Here is a 19,114-nt window from a genome sequence, read left to right on the forward strand (position 1 = left end):
ATCGAATGTGTGTGTATTTTTCATTCAATATTTTTAATATTATAAAGATATCACGTGTCATATACACTGGTATTCATATCTACACGATTTCCTAATTACCCGACGGAAGATGTTTGCAAGCAATTTCATAATTCATGAATGTATTATGTTGTTGTTTTTTTTTTTTTTTGGTTTTTGTTTTTTGTTATTACAAATGATGTGTGTTAAAGTTATTAGGGTTTTTGTTGTTGTTTTGTGCGGAAGCAATAATATTTGGTTACATGATAAACTGCGTATGCACTAGGTAAACATTTTAAAAGGATCCGTATATAAGTTAGAGTATTACGAAATTCGACTCAAAGGAAGATTTTTATCGGATGAAAGTACTTGCTAATATTTGTTTTGTGATTGATGTTATTGTAACAAACAAGTTTCATTTCGAGATACACCAGTTATACCAATTTGATATATTCATTGTGGAATTGTTGTGGAAATACTTAGCAGATTATTCAAGATTATATGGTGAGACAGGTAAGCATGTGTTTGTTTGCTTTTTTGTTTTGCTTAGTCGGCAAAAATGAAGAATAAAATGAACACATTAAACTGTCGGTATTTTATAATGTTTTAAGCATACATGTTAAAAAATAAGATAACACCTCTTGAACCATGACATTGTTTGACATCCACCGGTATTCGATTTCAGGCATTTTCCTAGCACCAAACCGGGTAGCCTTACTCATATGGCTTATCGGGATGACTTATTTCATGATCTGATATTTTATAATTGTCATCCCTCTTGTCACGCTGTCTCGAAACGTGCTATTATTTGGACTACAAACCGGGCTAAAATCTCGAGGAAAATATTTTGTTCAATAACATACACACCTGCATATAAGATATTTATGAAGGAAACTACTTCTAATATTATGATATAAAAATGCGGGTCAATGACGGGCAGACGACTAAAGTGATACCTGTCCAATATCGGTCCGACCAAAACGATATCAGTCAGACGTCTATGTACGATATCTATCGACATAACAAAGATATCGGTCAACTGATGGCTAGATATGGTACCTAACGAATGTTCCAAAACATGTAACAAATCATCGATGATAGAGTTTTAGCTCACCTGAGCGCGAAGTGTTGTGACCGGTCATTGTTCGGTGTCGTGCGTCGTCCGTCAACATTTGCCTTGTTAACACTCTGAGGCCTCAGTTTTTACCCGATCTTTATGAATCTTGGTCAAAATATTGTTCTTGATGATTTCTAGGTTAAGTTTGAAACTGGGTCATATGGGGTCAGAAACTAGGTCAGTAGGCCAGATCAAAGGAAAATCTTGTTTACACTCTAAAGTTCGCAGTTAAAGTTTGAAACTCATGAGAATTGATCGGAATGTTTGTCTTGATGACCTCTAGGTCAAGTTCGAATCTGGGTCATGTGGGTTCAAAGCCAATCTTTATGAAATATGGTCAGAATGTTTATCTTGATGATTTCTAGACCAAATTTGAAACTGGGTCATGTGGGATCAAAAACTAGGTCACTAGGCCAGATCAAAGGAAACTCTTGTTAACATTCTAGAGTCCACGATTTAAGTTGAAACTCATGAGATTGGTCAGAATGTTTGTCTTGATGACCTCTAGGTCAAATAAGAATCTGAGTTATGTGGGGTCAAAAAGTAGGTCACCCGATTAAATCAAAGGAAAAGCTTGTTAACACTCTAGAGGCAACATTTATGATCTTATCTTTATGAGACTTGGTCAGAATGTTTGTCTTGATGACTTTTAGGTCAAGTTTTTATCTTGATTATGTGGGGTCAAAAACTAGGTCACCTGATCAAATCAAATGACACGTTTGTTATTACTCTATAGGCCACATTTATGACCCTATCTTCATGAAACTTGCACAGAATGTTTATCTTAAAGGGAGAGGACATGTTGTTCTTATGTTAATTCTGTCTGTTAGAATTTCTTGAATCATTTAAAGAAGTGAAAGAATTTTCAAAATCGGCTTAAAAATGAGAAAGTTGTGAACATTTATATATTTGGTCAAAATGGCGGTCATTTTGTTTCCATGGCAACAAAAACAAAATGGCGGATTTATTTAATTTCTAGATACATATCTGAATTATATTTACTAATTTCTGTAAACAAATTCTCTACCTTTCAAACTATAATGAAAGTAATTACCATTTTTACATCTTACACTCAAGAAACATATGAAATTAATCTATCTAAAAGGTTATTTGCTTAATAAAGAATTCAGCAGTGTGCTAATGACCTCATAAACACTAAAATGGCTGCCTCCATGATCAGCCATTTTCTTAAATTTGCCATATCTTTTTCAATAGTTATCCGATTTTAATTTTTTCCGGCGTTATGAAAAAGAAGCAACGGAAATATTCTCTTATCTATTTACAGTGAAATGGTATCTATTAAAAATAAATAAACATAAAAGAGAAACTATTCTCAAAACGCTTCTCGTATTTCCCCATGCACAGACCTTCAAGAGACTACTCTGTATATCTCTGACTGAGTTTGACTTGTAAATGTAGACACAATGCACAATCAATAGATTAATTGATACGTACAGGTTTTAAGTAAATAGATTGAAAATCCATCAATGCACGGCAAAATTATTAACAGGACAGACAGATTGAAGGACGAAGCACAAACCTAATTATTTAAGTTATTCTTTTCTCCATTATGGGAATTCATAACGTGTAACTATGATAAAGTATCCGAGTTTTCCAGTAAATTCCCAAGACAGCCATAATAAAATTGTCAGTATAGTTAATATCATAATTAATTACGCACTCGCTAATCAATAGAATGCTAGCAATATATACATTCTTGACTTTTTTTGCATTCGAGCATGATAAGCTTTGCACACAATTTGTATACAATATAACTTCATGTGATATAATACAAATGTATTGTTAAAATGTGTATACTAGGTGTCTTATAGGTCCATTGGACCGGTTGTTGTTGTTTATTATTATAATTATATCAATATAATTCGGTGCACTACATAATAAGGGAAGATAAATCTGCAGGGCATATAAACTTTTTAATATTTTACGCTGCGGAGTTGTCTTTCTTACATGACGTTGAGTGATAAAAGTCGTTCGATTACGTCGTCATCTTGTGAAAAACTGTTACAATACTGGCATCGGCATCGATTACTTGAAATATTTGTCAATTTTACACTTAAAAGAAACTACACTAAGTCTTACTTAAACATATCGCCAATCTAACAATGTACAAGGAAATGGTAAGTGAATTATATATTGATTTTGTCGTTAAAAAGATACAGTCGATTTTAAAAGCACTTACCTCCAAATCGTACGAAAACAAAACAAAGAAAAAGAATTGAGATATCAGAAAATTATTGCTATATTTGTTAAGATGGCTTTACAACTTAGTTACTGACAGGTTATATGTTTTGGAAACACATAAGAATTTGTTGTTTTTACTACTTTTTCCATTTAAAATTGATAAAATTGACCTTCCCAGCCACAAACTCCCCTAAAAACGCCTTTTAAGAAAACTTCTGAAGCTGTGGGTTCTGGAAGTGCAATCGAACTTGGTTTGATTAAAGACACAGTCTCCACATTACAGACAGATGTTCTACATATAAAACAGACAATGCATTCTGCAGATAAGTTAAGGGCCGAACAAATGAAAACAATGCGCCAGTCAGTGGATTCTATAAAATGTGATCTTGTCCAATGCGGTAAACATATAACTAACTGTGTGACCGATATGAAATCCCAGACTTTAAGTGTATTACAGAACATACTCAAACCTATAGAGTCGACAATTCTGGCCATGACTGATCGTATAACAAAACTTGAGAATTTCTTGGATACCTCAGGAATTATAACAGTAGAAAAGCTAGTGACGACAGATTATCATGCTTCTACAGTTACCATGGAAACACATATGCCGGAGTATGAAAATGACGTCACCACTCCTCATCACGACGCGCAGTTAAACGGCACGGGCGGCATATCAATGTCACGTGCAATCGAGTTTGATAATGATTCTGGTTGTGTTATTCAGCAAGTGCGTCCGATACCAACGGTTAATACCTCTGTCACTAGTGACGCGCAAACTACCGGCACAGACGATTTATCAATGGCACGTGTAACTGGGTTGGATAATAGTGCTGCTTATGCTGAGCAGGTAATACGTCCAATACCTGTGATTATTACCTCCTGTCGGGACGATGGATTCAAAACAAGCACTCGACGCAAGACGAGACGATTCTTTGTTGGTGGTTATGCACCTGTCAATATTTTGCCCGCCCAGGGGGGCGGCGGGCCGACCCGGGGGAATTTGACATTTCAAAAATTTTGTTGTCTAAATCCCCACCCTAGGGACAACCTTTTTTGTCTAAATCCCACCCTAGAGCCTGGTTGGTACATCAAATGTTTGTCAAATTCCCGCCTGTCGGGAATGGTCTTCTGTCTAAAGTCCCGTGTATGCCCGCCGCTCCCCCGGGCGGGTAAAATATTGACAGGTGCATTATACTGAGTCTACATCGATTCAGGAAATTTATTCATTTGTGAGTTCAAAAGGTCCGTCAGTCACGAACAAAAGGCTTTTCCCAGTCAAACGGTCTAAAAATAAGGTTATTATTAGACTGAACGTTGAAAGTGATGATAAAGCGAATCATGTCCTGCATGAAAAATTTTGGCCGCGTGGAATTATATGTCGACCGTGGTTGTCGCGTGATGCAATGCTAAGGCAAACTCGAGATAAACGTGGAAGCAGACGATTTACAGTGTCACGTGACGTACCTCCACGCATGCGTCGTAATAAAGAAGCAGACAATTACAGCAGTGTAAATTTGTATGAATTTTTACAGGAAGATAATGCTTCCGTAGACGTTGATTAATTTTATGATGGGTAGGATATATCATCCATGTAGCTCTAAACTCCTGTTTAGTTCTTTAACACTTGTATACGCACTTCTGATACTTATGAATATTAAGTTTTTTACGTGGAATGCGACTGGGTTAATATCCAGTTCATCGTATTTATGTGATTCGTTACAGAAATACGATATTGATTTTTGTGGTATTTCCGAACATTACTTATATCCTCATAATGTACATTTTATAGAAACTTTAACCTCCGATTATCGTGCATATGCTGTATGTGATAAAGATCTTATGTTTCCGAGCAAGAGAAGGGTCGGGAAGGGAGGTGTTGCAATGATGTGGCACAGACGTCACGATAACTTTGTGGTTCCATTGACAATGGATGATGATAGAATAGTAGGAGTGCAATTTCAGTTTGCACCAAATCATTATGTATACATATTTCAGGTTTATCTGCCATGTGTTAATCATACAATTGATTTATATAGTGACTATATAGGTAAATTATATGACATTTGGAACACATATACGAATAGTGGAACAGTTTTCTTTTTGGGCGACTTTAATGCCAAATATGACTTTTCTAGCAAACGTACTAGAGATATATTGCTGCATAGGTTCTGTTTAGATACTAATATCACTCCTGTAAATGTCACAGGGTCTTGTGTAGGAGCACAGAGCTCTTATGTTTCATATGACGGCAAATATCAGACATTGATAGATTTTATTTGTATGTCTGTTGAAATGGTTGCAACATTGCGAAGTTCTAGATGACAACTGTTTAAATGTATCATGTCATAGGCCTATCATTTGTATAGTCAGTTTTCCTATTCTTAGGTTTGACACTTTTGATAGCGATGTAACGTTTGTAAATTGGGGTAAATGTAACAATGTGCAAATTGATTTGTACAATAACTTGTTGATGTCCGATTGTAATTTAATGCATCTAGCGCACTGTGGATTAGATACAACATCAACTGAGTCTGCGTATGCACTGCTAGTAGACAGTGTTACTACTTATGCCAATGATTCGTTGCCAAAGAAACGTTATCTAGAATACATTGTATCTCAAACCGTACTGGAATAATGAACTTACTATTCTTCATAATAAGATGAAGTTAATCAGACAGGAATGGTGTCGACAGGGGCGGCCCCGTGACGTCAGTGATAGGTTTTATTGTGAATATAAAACGGCTAAACGTGACTTCAGGCGCTTACACAGACGTTATGTTAATGAGCATTTAATTAAATTCCTTCATGAAATTGACTGTACCGCAGAAGTTGATGCGAATAAATTCTGGAAAATGGTTAATACCAAGAGAAAAAAGAAACAGGGTAATCTTACTGCCGGAATTAACTTTAATGGTACTGTTGTTAGAGACCAAGATCGAGTTACTGATGGTTGGTACGGCTATTTTAAGGATTTATATACGCCAAATGAAGACAATGATTATGATACAAACTTTGAAAATATCACAAACTTTGAATATGTCAACACATTCCCTGCAGCCGGATACATCAGTTACGGTATTACCGGAAACGGGGAAGTCTGTTATAGAGCAATGCCCGAAAGGGAAGTCTAGTGGGTATGATACAATACAATATGAACATTTAATTTATGCAAAAGACATTTTAACACCTGTGTTAGCCGATATTTTCACATGGATGCTCAGACGTGCTTTTATTCCAGAGACATTAAAGCGAGGAGTTATTGTAACGTTACATAAAGGCGGGAACAAAAGGAAAGATAATCCAGATAATTATCGTGCGATTACCCTGTCCTCAGTAATCCTTAAATTGTATGAATCTGTTTTGCTATATAGATCAAAAAGTGATATAATGGCAACAATTAACAACCAACAGGGTGGTTTTCAGGACGGTCTATCTTGCCTTATGACGTCATTTTTACTAAGGGAATGTGTATATTATGCGCGTGAATTCGGTTCCAAGTTGTATGTGTGCTTCATGGACGGACGCAAGGCATTTGACACTGTGTGGCATCAAGGGATGCTGTATAAGTTACTCTTTGAGACAAATATTGATACTACCACATTCCTAGCATTTAAAGCAATGTATGCAAACTCTTCGAGTTGTGTAAGATTTCAAGGGAAATATTCGAATTGGTTTAAGGTACTTCAAGGTACCAGACAAGGGGGAAAGAGCTCCCCGATTCTATATCTTCTGTACATAAATGGACTTATAAATGCATTGGAACAGAGTGGTTGTGGCGTGTGTTTGAATGGCACCAGACTCAGTTCTCCTACTGTAGCCGACGACATGGTGCTAATTTCGTACTCAGTTCAGGGGCTTAACGCAATGCTAAATATATGTGAAAACTACTCAAAACGTTGGCGTTATAGCTACAATGCAGACAAATGTGCTGTGGTTGTCTTTAATGAACGTGGTAACAATACTGATCAAAATAGAGCGTTTACTCTTGGAAACAGTGTCGTTCGTGAAACATGTTCAGGTGCATTATGTCTTCTGAAATGCTGTTTTCAACCATTTGGCCCTGAAATAATTCGTATGTATTAAATGGAACTGAAGTTGATTCTCTTATGTCACAATCTTAGGGGAGTGAAATGTAACAACCATCCATATTTTATCGTAGATTCATGTATAGGCGATTTCGCTATATGTTTATATAGCAATTGCTGCGGATCGTGTTAGAATTTTTTTTAATTTGATCAGATTCGCTCCAGTCCATACTTTAGAATCTCGTTCATGACCTTGACTCAAATGTAAACATAGAACGCTAAAAATAGCATAAGCGACCGGTGCTCACCGGTTTTGACTAGTAGTTTCCAGTTATTTCATTGGTTAGTTACTCGATTCAACTAAATTTCTCATATCAGGCGCGAGTACCGAGAGGAAATATCGTCACATAGGACCTGCACAAAATACTGGCCAGCTTTATAAGCTGCGCCCTTCTAGAGTTCTTCTATTTTATTTTGTGAACGTGACATTATCACTTGAGGAAGCACGCGGCACGAGCTGTGGTGTTTTCACTTTCTTTTGGACTTTAATCATGTTTTAAACAGGCGTTCCAGGGGTGGGTGCCCCTGTCCGTATAAATAACGGAAGGACGATCTCTGTAAAGTGTCAACATTCCAAATTTTACATCTGTATTTCGTGAATAATCTCGTCTATAAACAATGGAATCATCTTTATTAACAGTAAGTGTAATTGTTTGTAAAAATTAAGAGTTACAGTTGCCTCCCTTCGTTTCTCACGCGCTCTAATGAACTAAAAACATGCTTGTATCACGCGATTTGCATCAGTAAAACTCGCAGGAAGTGATGATGTGCAGTTTTAGCAGGACCAGTATGGATATATTTAAAAGAAAAAATTTGTTGAGATATTCTCTTATTTTTGTTAATATAGATAATCCGACTGTGCTTTTAACTGGTTTGGGGTATAGTTAACCCATTATTTATGCACTGAGTGATCTCAGAATATATTATGTAAATTATGTAAAAACATGTGCACGTTGCATCACACTCCTACTCCTAGGTTGATTGTATAATTTTAAATGGATAGTAAGGATATAATACATGAATTTCATCAAGATAAAACATCTTCAGGGTGCAAGGTAAAATTAACTTTTTATTAAGACGTTTTTCTTACAAAACACAATCCTGAAGGTTACTGTAGTGTAGTCTGTAGAGCAGCAAGGGTACTCAATATTGACAGAGAAAATTTAAATTCCTTAATTCAACTTTTTACAAGTAAAAATTTAGCAGGAACCATAGTAGGCTATTTGGGATTGCCCAAATGATATGTACAGTTAAAAATGTACAGCAGATGTAAAGCATTGAAGAATGATTGATGCAGGTTCAGGTGATGGTCTTGAACTGGACTCATGCACGGATCCAGAGTGGGGTCTGGACCCCCCCATGGAAATTCCTAAAAAAAGGAAAGAAGAGAAGATTTACAATTATGCATGAGACATATACTTACGTCTTTTGCCGATGAAAAAAGAAGTTTTTTTTTAACAATCCCCATTTACCTCCGAAAATGACTGATGTTTTAGTTTTTTTACGCTTGGAACCAATGATGTTGTAAAACAGTATTGTAAAGCGTCAATATGAACTAACAGAGTAATCTCCCTTGCTTTGTTTACGATTTCCGAGGGGGGAATTTCGGACTGCGGTAGGGGAAATCCTTGGCTGTGGGGAAAATCCTCGGCTAGAGACGAGGCCGATATTCGGCTGCTGCTATAGAATAAAAAAAACCCTGCATGATTTGTACCTGTTGAACTTTAGATAGATCATAATGTCCTTGAACTGATAATGAACATCTATAGCGACATATTGGCCTATCATTGGTCACTTGAAGTTGAAGGCTAAAACAAAATTTTACATGTAAATTGGAAATTTTTGGCATGATGTGTGATAAGGATTATTAAATATGGTCATCACTGCATTGATGGAAGATTTATGATGTAACTGGTAGAAATATGACCTTGCCATTTAATACAGTATTTTAAAGTAGAAGGCGGTCAAAGTATTCATAATGTTAACATGTCCGCAACATTGCAAAATAATAATTTCGCACGGGTAATGTTTACCTTTTACTTTTAAGTTTTCGTAGACTTCATGTTCAAACTATTCCAAAGTTCAAACTTAAAATTAATACCAAAGTATAAAATCGATATAAAATTTAAATGAAACTTTGAATTTTTGTAGTTTAATTGCAGCATTCTTTAGGCATGTGTAGTTAAAAACTGAAAACAGTATGATATTAATTTCTAAAGTGACTATACATGTAATGTTCATTGTAAATATGATTGGTTTAACCAAAGTGGAAACTGGCAGGTACTCAAAAAATGGAGCTCTCTGATTGGTCAGTTAGAATTCCTATTGTCATGTTAAAATTATGAACTGGTTGGTAAAAAGACTCAAGGTATAGAAGACTAATGATACAATCATTGAGATTATGAAAGGATTATGCTCTCTCAGGTCTTTCATTGAGCAAACAGCTTTGTACTTCAAGAACATTTAAGAAAACATGTAAATTTAAAGAACATTTTTTTCATTTTCAGTCCCCAGTGGTGAAATCGTTCCTGGCGGGTTCCCTTAGTGGAACATGTTCAACTTTATTGTTCCAGCCATTAGATCTGGTAAAAACAAGAGTGCAAGCATCTATTAGTGTAAATGGGTGAGTCAGTTATTACTAGAGCACATGATTTCAACATTTTCAGTTGTTTCTGAAACATTTTAAAATCTTTATAAAAGTTTTTTATTTCAATATAGTATAATTTTAAAAGAAAGAAAGATGTCTCTGGTTAATGAAATTAGGTTTCATTATCTGATTTTGAATATCAAATTTAAATATGTATTGATTTGAATTTATTGATTTTCAGAGCTCGACCAGCTGGCATGGTGGCCATTGTGGCAAATGTTGTACAGCAAGATAAAATTGTCGGCCTTTGGAGGGGCCTTGTTCCAGTATGTATAACTAGCTTCATATAACAAAAAAAAAAAACATATTGACTTTGAAGTTTGTTAAAAAGCTTTGTACTAGGAATTCTAAGTGTTTTCCTCGTAAATGGTACTTACTTTCCAAATCGAATTATATTTAAATGAAAGATTTTACATTTATGTATAAGCGTGTTGCTGATGCATATTGTTAATGCGATATATTTATATTTCAGTCCATCTCAAGATGTGTTCCTGGGATTGGAATATATTTTTCCACCATCCATTACCTGAAGGGTAAATTTGCGCACTCCAAGAGTCCATTGGAGTCTATGATTATTGGTGGAAGTGCAAGATCTGTTGCCGTGGTTACCATGCTGCCATTTACAGTCCTGAAAACCAGATATGAAGTGAGTATTGTTTGTATGTTATTAGTTTAGTTAATACTAATTTATTTTAGGTCGATTGTGAAGCAAGTTCTACAACTTGTATTAATCACTCTCACACCTCATTCCTGATGGAATCCATCACCCTGAGGGTATGAGAGAAGAGAAGCCAGTTTCCTTTTAATGCTGAGCGCCAAGCAAGGGAGCTACTGGTACCATTTTTCACGTCTTTGGTATGTTATTGGGACCAGTAAGCTTTATTGTCAAAATTGGCTACTGACTTTAGAGGAAATACAGCTCATTTTCACATGGGTGATGGTCTTGTTTATGAGCATCAGCTATATCTCCTTCCTGTTAATATATATTTTAATGTAAACTTGTCTTCAAAGACCTCAGGGAAAACAAGATACATGCTCAAAGATAAAAAAACTTGGTGTGTTTCATTCTGTTGTACAAATGTATTGCTGGCATTGTATGATTATGTGTATTATTTAGATGCATAGCAAACTTTTCAACCTATCAAGTTTCAAAATTTTCTGCAATGTGAAATGAAATTTCTATTTTAGAGTGGAGAATTTCATTACAATAATATGGTCCGAGGATTTAGTACTATCTACAAGTTAGAAGGAATGAAAGGTAATCTTTCTATAGATATTACATTTTTGACTAAATGGTTATTGTCCCTTACTCCGAATCATCTGCTCCTAACCTGTGGGACCTCAAGTCACCTGCTTCTGTAACTCCTTGGGGAAGTTTATTCAACTGCCTTGCAAAGGTTGGTGGTTCTTCCCTGGTGATATATAGGACGCAGAAGCATATTGAATGAAGCTTTAAAATGTATTACGGTAGACAGTTTGACATTAAATGTGTTTTAGATGACTTGAAGCCCAACAAAACAAATATACATTTTGATATAATTATGTAAACACAAAATCAAATGGTTCTGTACAAGTAATTTGAAAAAGAAGTATTCTTTATTACAGTTACAAACTTTATTTATCATCTTCTATTGTGTAATATCTAGGCTGTTTCATTTAGCATTTATATTTATTTTTTCAGGCCTATATAGTGGTATTGCACCAACTTTGCTCAGGGATGTGCCTTTCTCTGGCTTGTATTTTATGTTCTACACTCAGCTCAAACAGCTTTCAATCACAGGTTGGTATTGTCTATCTTTCTGTATATTGTATATATATATTATATAATGTAATAAGATAATACTGACCAGGTATTATGTGTCTAATTACCTGTAATACATTGATTGGTAGTAGTTACAATAAACATATAGAGTAGAAAATTTGAAGCGAAAAAAAACCCCAAAAAACATTGTATAAATATTTGTATTGCAGTGTATGCAAGTACAGAATTTTGGAAAATCTGAAATTGGTCTGAACAATTCATGAACTGCAAAAAATTAGCGAGTTATGAAATATTATTCCAGCACTTAAAACATGTGTACTTAAATAACTTAATTAATAATATAAAAACATTACAAATTCTATGGTTTCATTTTAAATTTATTTTTTTGAAGGGGTTCTTTCATGTCAGTTTGCATATACTGTAATATATAGCTCTAATGAAAAGTTGTGATTGTACTTTGTTCATTACGATGTGTGTACTGCACATTCCTGTCCAAAAATTCTAACATGTTTTTAGAGCTAGTAGACCTGTGATTATGGTCATGTAGGTCTTTAGGTCACTAGAAAAAGATAACTATGGCTGTTTCAAGGCTGTGTTTCAAATCTAGAACACTGATAAACTGTCATGTAAGGGTTCATTTGAGCGACATTACTTAAAGAAGACTCAGGTTAGCGGCGATGACCTTTCTTTTGACGTGTTCAGCAGATAAAATAAATCTAACTATAAAACATTTGAAATATCGAATACTCTTGTATAATACTTAGTTGTAGCTATTACCATCGGTTAATAACTTAATACCAAGTTATAGGAATAGATATGTATATATGAAGTAAAATAAAATTCATTAAAAATTTTAAGCAGAATTAAACACTTTTTTAATCCTTGTCAATGATTCAGCTACAAATAAGATGCCTGATCTTTATCTATGAATCGATTGTAATAAGATAGTTTTAATTTGATACTGAAGTATTATTTCAGTTCTGAAATTTTAAAGTTGTGAACTCATTTTAGACACATGCAATGATAGATTATTCAAGAATAGCACGACTAACACTGTAAAATCCTTTTTTAAAATTTTTCTTGCTGTTTTTTTTTTTCAAAATAACTAAATTGTTACACAAATTTATTATTAAAACTTACCTAGTTTCCACTGAGCATAATTATTTGTATCTGCGCTTAAGATTCAGTACTAAATAAAATAGCAGGAAAGGTTTAAATGATTTTACCGTGGTTGTCATTGATGCACGTAAACACAGCTTTATAGTTAAGAATCAAGATTATATTTCTAGTAGATAAACGAAGACCCCCCACCACCATTTATTTCTCCGGTGGAGGGTCACTAATTTGTGTATTTTTTTCTGTGTTAACTTTATAGAGATTCCTCCTGCAGCTAACCAGGGCCTACTTCTAGCGAAGGATCAGGTGACTATTGTGTCAGTGAGTTTTTCTCGCCCAACCTCGCTGTAAAAACTCGCTGCTCTCTCGGGACTAGCGATTAATGACATTAGATTTTATTTCAGTAAAAAATTCTGACATGTAGTTGTACATACCCAGTACCTAAATCTGCATGCAGAAAAAAGACAAGTTATATAATCATTTACATTATTTTTATAGTTAGTAAAAGAAATAGTAAGATTTGAAGTAAAGAAATAGCATTTAATAAGTACAATTTTTGATCATTAAAGTTTGACACTTTTTCCTTAGCTAGAATGGATTTATTTACTAACAGTTCAGCAGCTTTGCAATTCTTTTACTAAAACAAAATTAAATCGTATAAGAACAATTTTTTTTGCAAATCTACTTTTGAACTATTTAATCATTAAACTGACTAAATAAGAATAGGAGTAGGTCAGTTTGAAATGAACCTGCTTTGAATAGGTCATTGTATGTGGAATATTTTTCATTTTCAGAATCTGCCCCTGACTCGGGACTTCCCATGCTACATTTCACTTGCGGCGTGACAGCAGGCATGATGGCGTCGCTGATTACACAGCCTGCAGACGTTTTGAAAACACATATGCAGCTTTATCCAAAACGTTACGGACGTTTAAGAAATGCTGCCAAGTTTGTTTATGAGGTAAGCTCAATTGTCTTTAAAAGTTTACCCAGTACATATGAATTGTTTACATGAATTGGTTATGCCATATACATGTAAATTGACTTCTAGATATTCTGCATTCACTTTTAAAATAGAAACAGTATGTTTTACTCGCTTCTCTGTTTACTAGTTGATACAACGGGTTTTCTTTAGTTGTTGAGTTAAAAGGAGAAAGCAACTGAAGTTGAAGACCTGATTGTTACAATAGTTCTGGAAGTATTAAAATCAACTAATGCTTTATATATAATGTTTCAGAGGGATGGGTTAGAAGGATTTTGGCGGGGCATTATACCTCGGACAATCAGACGAACCCTCATGGCAGCGCTTGCATGGACAGTGTATGAAGAGGTAATTACACTTTCCCATAATAATATAAGCCTCAAACCTTGGAACCATGCCAAAATTTGTACTTGGTAGAAATGTAAACAAGACAGTTTTGTAATAATTTACCTGACATATCATAGTATGGTATTAATTATGTTATTATGCTGTCATTTTCAAGGACTGACAAATATAAGCTGGCAAAAACACAGTATATTATGATGTTATGTTAAGCTTGTCAGTTTCAAGATTGTCAAAAGTAGATCACAATTTTGTACCCTATATAATCTTAACTGTACTACTTTGTATTATGTTACAGGTTGCAAAGTCAGTTGGACTGAAGTGAGCATCCAATTGAAGAGACAATATAAAATAAAACTGTCCCCAAGCAGTTCTTGAATGCCTTTCGTATGATAGTTACTGAATGCGCCAATGGACAGTTTGCTTTTCAAAGGAAAGTTTCCAACAGAACTCTCGGACAGTTTTCTATTTAAAACCAGATATAAAAACAGTAAATAGTATTTAGCTTGTGAAATTCCAGATTGAACATTATCTCCAGTTGAAGACTTTGAATAAAAGGGAGATAAAAAACGAGATACTGAGCAGTCCACATGAATAAAATGCTGAAGTTCGGTTTTTCACAATTTAAGTTAATGTAACATTTAAGTGACATCCTTTGTTTGAAGTGTATTTATTGTTAAAATGTAACAGTTTGAGAGAGAAAAAAACAGGATTTTAGGGGCATTTCATTGCAGCAAAAGTGCAAGGACAATAATGTGAATACTGTGCCAGCTAACTTTCGGATTCCTGGCAAGAAAGGATACCTAACATTGTTTAAAACAAGCATACAAACACTTGTCATTTTACAGGTTTTGTTGCATTTTCTGTAATTAAATCACGTGTTGATGGGGTATTTTTTGTTCCCTTTCTCTGATCAGTATTCATTATAGATCAAGTTTTTATCTTCACACTGTCATTTTATGTTTTAAGCATGTAAATTCTCAATTTGTCTTAAAATTCAGGGTACATATAAGTTGTCAACAGTTTTGTTAAGATTTTACATTTGTTTCCAACTTAGCCGTGTCTTTCAGATATCAGCTGATTACAGGAAATATCACAGCTGTGTATGTGTTCTTGTCAAAATAATTAGGAAGTTAATATTAACTATGTGTTTCAGGATGATTGAATCAGTTTAAATTCTTCACTAAGCCTTTGAATTAATGTCCCTCTTGTAAATATTTCTCAGTTTTTATATTCTGTCTTGTGAAGCATGTAATTATGTTTCATACCTGTGATTATTTGTTATGTTAAACTTAAATAAAACATAATTTGATGAAATTCTGTTGTAAAGGATATGACCAAATTAAATGATGATAATGCTTCTGTTTTTCTGTTGTTTATTATAAGTGTCTTAACCTTTAGCCTTCTAAATTTCATGGACATGGAAAACCGTTTCCAATCCATGTGTTGAGAACCACTTGACCAAGCGTTGAAACTTCATGGGATGATTGGACATCCCGAGTAGATAACCCCTATTGATTTTGGGGCTACTCGGTCAAGGTCACAGGGGCCTGAGCATGTAAAACCGTTTCCTATTGATAACTTGTGAACCTCTTGACTCAGAACCTTCAAACGTCATAGGATGCTTAACCCTATCGAGTAGATGATCCCTATTGCATTTCAGTCACTAAGCCAACAATCGGTGTCTCTAAGACTTTCGCACCATTCTGCTATTGACTGCTTGCCTATTACCACTATGCTTTTGGGAGAGGTGGAGACCTGTGCTTTTCTACTAAAGCATCTATTAATCCTTAATTTGGCAGAAAACATTTCAACTGGTTTTGAATCTGCTTTAGAAGACTGGTAGTTGTGATAATACAGATAGTCTGCTTCTATTAAGAATATTGTAAAAATTCCTTTGTGATGACTGCATATTTTAACATCTTACGAGCATTTTTTCATGGAAAATTGGTGATTTTGATACTGAAGCTCGTGAAGCAGGCATGGTTTAACTACTTTTTAGGTCTGTCCATAGAAAAAGATTTTTGAGTCTGATTTAGCTTGCCTTCTGAAGATAAAGAAGAAGGTATTTTTTTTTGGCTCACTCGTTTGGAAGATACAAGTTTCCAGTCAATAACTACAGAACACTTTGGACTACAGAGGTCAAATAGTGATGCAAACACAGCTTTTTAAAGATCAGATATCAAGGTCACACCGTTGAGACTGAAAATGAGATTGATTGGGTCTAATATAATAACTGCCATTAGATAATTCATACCCTCCATTGGTACACTTCCTGTGTCCAAAGTTTATTGGTGGAACGTACATCAGTTGACTGATAGCTGTAGTTTCAATCTTGTCATTAAAATAATATTACGGGCATGGTAAAATTACATCAAAACTTCATTCCGGTCTAAAGGTTATTATACGTTTGTTAGGTGTCTTATGGCCATAATGGCACATCCAGTGCAATAATGGCCAGCGGGGTTGTCCGAGGGCCATTGCGAAAAAGTGTGCCATAATTTGTGGCCAAAAGAAACACCTCAGCCTTTTGTTGACCTTTCTTTTTATGCATTACTATATGAAATCAAAGTCAGAACGCGGGACCGGAAGTAATTAATTGGCGCATGTGTCAATCTACATGAGCAAGTTAAATGGTAAATATACGTACATGTATTTCAAATTGTTACTATTTACAGTAAGTTATATAATAAAATACCATACGAAGATATATCCGGTATATCTTAAGAGAAAACACAAAAGACAGGGAAAACGCGACAAATGCAAAGAAATGACAGATCAGGTGGTACTGCTCACTACAGTACGATAACAACAATGGTGACGACAGAGCGAGGAATATATGCCAAATGATTACTTTATTCCGAGGTGTTCACTGTTACCTAAAAAGCTTACGTCCCCAACGGTCATAATTATATAACGTATGATAGTGCGTTTTCTTGCGTCTGAAAATTAGTAGGGGCACAGATAATTCGCGTAATCGAAGCATGGCTGAACGCCAGCTTATAAAAATGGCACTATAAAACGCTGTACAGTCACGTCAGAGTGAGAATATAACTATGCATTGTTTTCAATTCTAATTACACGATCCAGTTTGTTTACCCATTAAACAAAGAAGGCTAAAAACTGTTATTTAACAAATAATTAAGGCCTTCGCGTGGTTTATCGTCTAACTTACTACGGTTCAGAGTTCAGATGCGTAGGAATTGAACTAGTAAATACTGAAGCATCTGAACGATGAACCATGGTAAATTAGACGATAAATCACAAGAAGATCTTGATTGTTTTCATTCTGACATACTCATTGACATATTTTAATGAATATTGTTCTGGACTTCATTTATCCGAGGAGTAATGTATCGGACGTGATGTGGCAATTTGACGTCATAATATTGAAGTCATAATGCTCTCTTACCGGTTCGCGCGCCAACCGTTGTTTATCGCAGATTCTAACACGATCCGATTAATTTTCCTATTAAACAAAGAAGGCTGAAAACGGTGAATTATTATACAACAATTCACTGTTCTGACGTCACAGTCAGCGTCAAACGGCAAAGCGGCGCGCTGGAAAAGAAACCGATTAAAAACGGGCAAATATTTAATGAATGCCGTCAAGGATGTACTTTAAAGTCCTTGATAACGTGTTAGAATCGAAATAATATTCTGCGACAAATGAGATATATTATTTCTTAAATATACAGAGCTTGATTTCCTTCTTTGATTAACTGGAAATCAAATTGAGTCATGTTAGAATATTCAACAATTCATTGGGAAAAAATCTACAGAAAACAGCAAATATTTGATGGATGTCGCCAAGGATGTACATAATAACACTTGATAACATGTTAGCATCGAAATAATATATCCCAAACAGAGATTTGCTCTTGAATAGAATCATTGTTTGTCGTTTAGATGCATATTATTATATATCTATGTATAAAATTGTATCAAATAAAGTCTCAGTAGATATCGAAAAGAGAGTCAATTTTTTGTGTCAAATTTATAATATTATAAAGCGTTTAAATTGTATCGTGCATGTTTAAGCCTAATCATAATAATACCAACATTGTCTCTCATAGTTATTAAGATTAAATTAGATCTAGATCTATCTCCTTTTTGCACTTAATAACCCTTTCCACGAAAACTTAAGTTATACATAGGAAGATTAGTAAAGTACCTAATTTCAATGATAATCAGCTTATTTCGTAACGAAATTTAATAAAAGCTCATCCATAATGCAACGCCAAGCTGAACAAACAATGTAAATCTAACTCTCTACTGGCATTATTGTCATAAAAGAAGACATAGGCCGGTTTACTTGTGTTTTTAGCCCACCATCATCAGATGGTGGGCTATTAAAATCACTCTGCGTCCGTGGTCCGTCCGTCCGTCATTCCGTCCGTCCGTCCGTCCGTTAACAATTTCTCGTTATCGCATCTCCTCAGAAAATATTGGGGGGATTTTGACCAAACTTTGTCAGAATGATGTATTGGTACCCTAGTTGTATCCCCCTGAAAATCAGACTGGTTCAACAATTTATGAGTGAGTTATGGCCCTTTGTTTATTTCTATATTTTACATAGATTTATATAGGGAAAAACTTTGAAAACCTTCTTATCCAAAACCACAGAGCCTAGGGCTTTGATATTTGGTTTGAAGCATCATCTAGTGGTCCTCTACCAAGATGTAAAAACTTTGAATAACGCCTTGTCCAAAACCACAGGGCCTAGGGCTTTAATATTTTGTATGTGACATCATCTTGTGGTCTTCAACTAAGATTATTCATATTATACCCCTAGGGTCAAATATGGCCCCGCCCTGGGGGTCATGTGGTTTACATAGACTTATATAAGGAAAAACTTTGA

The 19,114-nt window shown here is 34.9% G+C and overlaps 1 protein-coding gene across 7 annotated transcripts; it reads left to right on the forward strand.

Annotated features, from left to right (window-relative positions):
- The first annotated feature begins 352 nt into the window (after positions 1-352).
- LOC123564045 (mitochondrial glycine transporter-like) lies at positions 353-15,613 on the forward strand. 7 transcript variants are annotated; one of them, XM_045357307.2, is made up of 9 exons: positions 353-510; positions 9,912-10,027; positions 10,233-10,317; positions 10,524-10,697; positions 11,240-11,309; positions 11,733-11,831; positions 13,724-13,890; positions 14,167-14,259; positions 14,552-15,613. In XM_045357307.2, the coding sequence occupies exons 1-9, from the start codon at positions 499-501 to the stop codon at positions 14,576-14,578; spliced, it is 843 nt and encodes a 280-aa protein (XP_045213242.2). In that variant the 5' UTR covers positions 353-498; the 3' UTR covers positions 14,579-15,613. The 7 variants fall into 7 exon arrangements, 5 of the variants coding, with proteins under 5 accessions (XP_045213242.2, XP_045213245.2, XP_045213240.2 ...); XM_045357310.2 differs by having other exon boundaries at positions 358-501; XM_045357305.2 differs by lacking the exon at positions 353-510 and adding an exon at positions 7,727-8,043.
- Positions 15,614-19,114: the final 3,501 nt, after the last annotated feature.

The sequence above is a fragment of the Mercenaria mercenaria genome, chromosome 2, assembly GCF_021730395.1.
Source record: "Mercenaria mercenaria strain notata chromosome 2, MADL_Memer_1, whole genome shotgun sequence".
In the NCBI taxonomy this organism is placed as follows: Eukaryota; Metazoa; Mollusca; class Bivalvia; order Venerida; family Veneridae; genus Mercenaria; species Mercenaria mercenaria.